General features: G+C 50.0%; 1 protein-coding gene across 6 annotated transcripts in view; it reads left to right on the top strand.

The window, feature by feature from the left end:
- Positions 1-726: 726 nt before the first annotated feature.
- EIF4B (eukaryotic translation initiation factor 4B) overlaps positions 727-6,743 on the top strand; it is a 27,001-nt gene continuing 20,984 nt past the window's right edge. For 2 of the 6 annotated variants that reach the window (XM_037883749.2, XM_043532544.1), the window contains exons 1-2: positions 836-898; positions 2,355-2,436. In XM_037883749.2, coding sequence (XP_037739677.1) covers positions 2,385-2,436 — 52 coding nt within the window. In that variant the 5' untranslated portion in view covers positions 836-898; positions 2,355-2,384. Of the gene's footprint in view, positions 899-2,354; positions 2,437-6,743 lie in introns of all 6 variants that reach the window. The other 4 variants (XM_037883750.2, XM_043532545.1, XM_037883748.2 and 1 more) reach the window with 3 other exon arrangements.

Genomic DNA, 6,743 nt, shown 5'->3' with positions numbered 1-6,743 from the left:
AACCCCACTAATTGCCCCTCTGAACTATCCCAACCCCACTAATTGCCCCCTGAGACATTCCCAACCCCACTAATTGCCCCTCTGAACTATCCCAACCCCACTAACTGCCCCCTGAGACATTCCCAACCCCACCAACTGCCCCTCTGAACTATCCCAACCCCACCAACTGCCCCCGAGACATTCCCAACCCCACTAATTGCCCCTCTGAACTATCCCAACCCCACCAAATGCCCCCTGAGACATTCCCAACCCCACCAACTGCCCCTCTGAACTATCCCAATCCCACTAATTGCCCCCTGAGACATTCCCAACCCCACTAATTGCCCCCTGAACTATCCCAATCTCACTAACTGCCCCCTGAGACATTCCCAACCCCACCAACTGCCCCCTGAGACATTCCCAACCCCACCAACTGCCCCCTGAGACATTCCCAACCCCACCAACTGCCCCTCTGAACTACCCCAACCCCACTAACTGCCCCTCAAAACATTCCCAGCCCCCTCACGGCCCCCCACAGCCAACCAGAGACATCCCCAACGGGAGGGTGGGACCCCCCGCGGGAGCTGCCCTGGGGGTCTGCGGCTGGCCCTGACAGCCCCACAACTGTGGCAATTCCAGCTCCCCATCTGGCGTCAGAAAATCGAGAGCGTGCGGCGATGCTAAACGAAGAACCCCTTTCTCCCGCCCACCCTCGTTATTTTCGTGCCTTCGCCCGCCCGCTGCGCTACTCTTGGATTTTATCTGCATCGCCCGGAACCGCAGAATCAACCGCGCTCCCTCCCCCTTCCCCCTGGAGCCCCGCCCCTTCGGGAGGAGGGCTTTTGCCTCGCTATAGTCACGTGACGGCACCATCCGGGTCCTTTGCCTTCTCTCCCTCTGCCCAACATGGCGACTTCAGGTGAGTGGTGCTCGGCGGCCTCCGGGCCCTTGAGACCTGAGCCAGGCCCGGGTCCCTTCTCCGGGCCGAGGACTCTACCCGCTTCCTCACCCCGGCCCGACCCTCGCCCTCCCCGGCCCGAGCGAGGCGAATCGTGTCTGTCTTCTCCACGCAGGGATCGCCCGCGCGCGCGCACCTCCCCTCCCCTCCCCTCAGGCCTCGCCGGCGTGCGCGCGCACCGTCCCCTTCCCCAGGCAGCCGGGGCGCGCGCGCCGCGGCTCGGAACGTTCCATCCTGGAACGTTCCGAGTCGCGGCGCGCGCCATCCTACCGTGAGGGGGGGCAGCTGGGGGAGGGGCGGCTCGCGCCGCCGGTGATTGACGGGGGAGCGGGGGAGCCAGATGGAACCTTCGGTCGCGTGATTGCGCAAGCGCAGGGATTGGCTGGCTGGGGGGCGGGAGCGGACACGGAGAGAGAGGAAGAAGGAGACTGGGCGGCACCCACGTGGGTGCGCTGGTGACCGGGGGGGGGGGCGTGGTGGAACAGCCGCTGGCCGCGGGCGGTGCCCAGCCTGGGTGCGTGCGCGGGCCCATCTCTCCTGGGAGAGGGCGGGGCGCAGGGCCCTGTCCGCGCACCCGCTGCCCCGTCCCTCCCACCCCCGACAGACCAGGAGTTCCCCAGCGCCACGTGGGGCGCCCCCGAGTTCCCGCAGTGCTGCATCATCTCCCCCAGAACGGGGGGGGGCAGGGTGCCCCGATTTCTCCCCCCACCCCAAAGCTAAGGGGTGTGGCCTGACCGCTCCATATAGAATCCCGTAGGAGGGTCTGCGGCCTGCCCCCAGGGCTGGGTGTCGCTCCTGCCACCCTGCCCCCCTGCCCTGAGGGGGGTGTGAAGCTCCCGACGCACCCCAGGACCAGAGCGTGCAGTGTTCCCACGTGGTGTCTCTCTCACGGGAGGAAGGGACAGCCCAGCCTGCGCACTCACCACTGATCAGATCATCGCTAGTTTGCGTCTCTTATCTCTGTCCTCAGGGAGCTGGGTAGGCCCCTCTCCTGGGAGGTTGAGCCCACCCCCCAACACATCTTTGCCTGGGCCTGCTGCAACACCCTTCCTCTTGCTCTGTAGAGTTCTCCCTCCCACGAGTAGGATCTGCTGCTGTCCCAACCCTCTTGCCTACCCTGTATCCTGGGTGGCAGGGATGCAGTGCCCCTTCTACTGAAGGAAATGGGGTTTGTGCCCTGCTCTGTACAGCCCCTCTGTCCCTTCCAGGACTTGCTGTCTGCCTTGTATTTCTAATATGGTGTATAGGGCCAGGATGGAATCCAGGAGGGGTGGGAAATGGTACTGCAGCAGTTTCCTTCCCTTCAGAATAAAAGGTGAAAGATTTGGCTGTCCTAAACGGAAAGGGCTTTCTCTGCTGTTGAGATTCATTTACTTCTCTGGATGATGTTGAACTTGAATTTCTATTACTGTCTTAGTCTGAAGAGTGACTTTTATATGCCTTTGAAATGCACCAGACTGCACCATTATCTGCAGGTATTATCCAAAATAAGCCGGAAGGTACGTACCCTTGAATCTCCTAGCAGGGCTCTTCTTTCTAACCCCCTGAACCCAAGACCCCATGCTGAAGAGTTTAATCACACACCCCTTATTGCAAGTTATCCCTTTGGAACATTCCTTCAGCAAATACTGTTAATTTAGAAAATCTCTGTGGAGTTAAGGTCTGTTTGTTTTGGGGTGGGGGAAGCTCCATTATTTAAATATAGTCTTACCCTGTCTGGAGCAATGGGTCTCCCATTAATTTACGTGAAAGACTTTACTCTGGACTCTTCCTGGCACCCAGCCAGTATTGCTTGATTAAGAACTGAGGGGTCTGTAGCTATTGAGTCAGGTTGACTTTGTTTTAGGGTTATACTGAGGTTCTGCAGTTAACTAGGCTGACTTCTGTCTCTTATCTCACTGGTTACACTTCTGATTACAGTAACCACAAAAGCCCTAGCTGTATGAGAGTCTATTGGTACTAATTCAGTCGGCTGTGTCCCATTCAGTTCCCTAGAGAAAAGGCAGCAGAATTTGTGTGTTTTGTTGCTTTTTTTTTTTTTTTCCCATAAGATGGTAAGTGCAGTGTTTGACATCTGCACTTACCATCTTAGGAAATGTCAAGGCATCAGTATAACTGTTCAGGCAGCTTTCTTCACTTAACTCACTTTTGCTCTAGAATGAGTAATATTTCATCTTTCTGAGTTAAGTACAAAACCAACTCCTTCCCACCCCCAATGAACAGCAATAACATGGCTCTCGCTGTATGACTGAAATGTCAGGGGGCATGGATCAGGACAGTTAAGCAAAACTGCAGCAGTCTGAATTTGCAGATGCCATTTGGAGTTCCACCAGCAGAACTGTAAGGTCCCATATTTCATAGCAAGCCATTTGAGGCAGAAATACCTGCCTGCCTTTTCCCTAGGTGTTTGCACAAACATGTCTGTAGCTGACTAGAACCTGAGCCCATGATGTGCTTATGCATTTGTGCAGCCCAAAAAGCAAAATACTGCTTTGAGCTTAGGGATAAGGGAAAATGATGAAACACACAAAATTGCTTAAGTCACTCATTTAGAGCTACATTAAATATAATACTTACAATATACTAATTCTGCCTTGAATTTTTATTTTCACAATTCCCTGGGGTAACATTTTTAATGGGGTAAGTTAAATAAATAAATCACTAGCATGTTCAACATTGTATCAAAGGGTAAGCAAATAGGCTTTGTGCCTAGGCTGATCAGATTTCCCAACAGTTTTACAAAGCTGCATTAATAAAACATAGATCTCTGTACAAGTGCCTGTACATCTCTTAATAATGGTAATGTTTCAATAAGCTAAGTTTGAATAGAGCAGTAGCGTATGCTTTTTGTTTGTATATAGCAGCTGGGAATTGGAATCGGAATTTACCAGCAAGAAAAGGAGGACTTGTGACACCTTAGAGACTAACCAGTTTATTTGAGCATAAGCTTTCGTGAGCTACAGCTCACTTCATCGGATGCATAAAGTGGAAAATACAGTGAGGAGATTTATATATACACAGACCATGAAAAAATACACATTGTAAGGAGAGTGATCACTTAAGATGAGCTATTACCAGCAGGAGAGTGGGGTGGGGGGAGAGAAAACCTTTTGAAGTGATAATCAAGGTGGGCCATTTCCAGGAGTTAACAAGAACGTCTGAGGAACAGTTCGGGGGGGGGGGGGGGGAATAAACTAGGGGAAATAGTTTTACTTAATATAATGACTCCACCACTCCCAGTCTCTATTCAAGCCTAAGTTAATTGTATCCAATTTGCAAATTAATTCCAATTCAGCAGTCTCTCGTTGGAGTCTGTTTGTTTTTGAAGTTTTTTTGTTGAAGGATAGTCACTTTGAGATCAGAAATCGAGTGACCAGAGAGATTGAAGTGTTCGCCGACTGGTAATAGCTCATCTTAAGTGATCACTCTCCTTACAATGTGTATTTTTTCATGGTCTGTGTGTATATAAATCTCCTCACTGTATTTTCCACTCCATGCGTCCGATGAAGTGAAATGTAGCTCATGAAAGCTCATGCTCAAATAAATTGGTTAGTCTCTAAGGTGCCACAAGTCCTCCTTTTCTTTTTGCGAATACAGACTAACACAGCTCCTACTCTGAAACCAAATTTACCAACAGTAGATGTTAAGAAAACTCTTGAAGGGCTTGGTGCTCCCAGGTATAACTGGTGCCTAGTTTGGAGATAGCTTCTGCTCATATCAGGGAGCAAGCTGATACTGGCCTTATTGGAAATCCACAACTGGCAAGAAAGGGCTTCTTTTGTCCAGGGGGCTTTCCCTGCATTGTTCTTCCTGAGCCATGTGAGCTTTTGACGGGTTCGGTGATGCATAAGTAGCACTGCATTCAGCAACAGGAGTTGCTTCATACTGTTCTCTCCTGCCTGTGACTTGTCAGCCATTTGATGCAAATTGAGTAAACAGCCAGCCTGCAGGTTTTATGAATGCAGCGGCTGTTCTCGTTAGCAGTGCCTTTGCTGTCATTTAGCAACCAATCATTGACACCCAAGTAGACGTCCTTGTGGGTGGGAACCTACATGAAACACCTTCAGCTACTTTCTTTCTGAGCAACACTTGCCTACAGCAGGAGGGCACTTAAGCCTCATTTTCTGCAGTATGTTGCTGCTGCTGAGCTGCCAGTTCTTTTATCCTTGGCTGATGTCATAATTCCATGAGTTTACCCCCACAAACTGAACTTTAACCATCCTAGAAGACTAACCCAATTTTAATTCTCAGTCCTTGTAGACTCCAGTGCTTTAACAATTGATAGTTCTTAAAGGTTAGCTAGATTCCCCTATCATCCCCATTTGCAAGAGCTCTTGCAACCCGTTTGCCATGCTTAGCAGTAGCATTCCCAGTGTATACAATAAAAACATCAGACCAGAGCGTTTTGCAGGAAGGGGGGGGAGGCACTTTGGAGTCTTTTCAATTTTTTCTGCTGCATCAAGAGGGTCACCTTAAATGTCATGGGACCTTTACCCCGGGGGTTTTCTGGAAGACTCCAAATCTGCACAGGTAGCAGCATGTGGGTTTTGTGTGACCACCTTTAAAATAACTACATTTTGTAAACTAAGCGGCTGATACGGTGGCTATGAAGTTCTAAAGCTCACCCCAGGGTAGACATTTCTCATTTAGATCTAATTATCTATAGAGCTGTTTTAGTCGCTGGTGAGGCCATGTTCTGCATAGTGTATGGAAGTCTGGTCGCTGAATTAGGTGTGTGACAGGAATTGAGAAAGTAGAGCAGAAGGCAACCTGAAAGAAAAGAGATGTTTGCAGTGAAGTAGGGGGGTGCTGGCGATATCACTTGAGTGATGGGGGAGGGAAGAAGCAATAAACCTGTGCCTCTGTACTCAAATAATTCCAGTAAATTATACGGACTCTCCATTAATCACTTACTTCTGACAGATTTTGGGTATAGGGCATTATTTCTGAAACTGCTGTTCCAGGTAGAGTGCAAAGTGTGGTGGCCCTGTGGTCAAATATTAATCATTGCTGCTATGTAAGAGGCCTAGCTGCAAGTCTTGTTCTCTTACTTTCATAGCATGGGCTCTGTGTAGATGCCTCTGACTCCTCTGGGTGACTCTAGGGTACATCTACACTAGAAATGCTAATGCTAGGCTGCAGTGCTGTAAAGCAGATCCTTAACTACAGCAATGGAAAAACCCTATCCATTGCAGTAGTAAATCCTCCGCTCCCAGAGGAAGAATTCCTCCGTCAACCTAGCGGTATCTACACTGCGACTGAGGCTGGCTTAATTACATCACACAAGGAATGAAACTTTTCACAACCACGAGCAGTGTAGTTAAGCCAACCTAAGTTTGTCGTGTAGACCAGCCCTGAGTGCTGTTGAGGGGCTCTGGAAAAGGCAGTTTGGCTTAGTGGATAGCGCACTGGACTGGGATTTTGGGCCTGAGTTTCGTTGCTGGCTATGGCCTTGGGTAAGTAGCTTCCTCTCGCTCTGCCTCAGTTTCCTCACCTGTAAAATTTGGATAACGATACTGACTTCCTTTGTAAAGTGCTTTGAAATCTACTGATAAGAAAGCACGGGGTAAGATCTCTGCTAGGACAATAGTAACTGCAGGGCAGGCATCATGGGTGATGGAATAAAATAGGAACTAGCAAAATGGGATAGGAGAATCTACCATATATGTTTATCGCCCTGGCACCTCGAAATTCCTCCTGGCCATAGGAACTGAGTGTCTTAACTGGAGCTCACTGTTACTCCTTGGAACACAACCTGCAAGGCTGGAGGATTTTTAAGGCTCCAAGCTGTTACTTTCCATTCCCA

This window comes from Chelonia mydas, chromosome 20, assembly GCF_015237465.2.
Source record: "Chelonia mydas isolate rCheMyd1 chromosome 20, rCheMyd1.pri.v2, whole genome shotgun sequence".
Lineage (NCBI taxonomy): Eukaryota > Metazoa > Chordata > Testudines > Cheloniidae > Chelonia > Chelonia mydas.
This window is presented reverse-complemented; position numbering and strand designations above follow the sequence as displayed.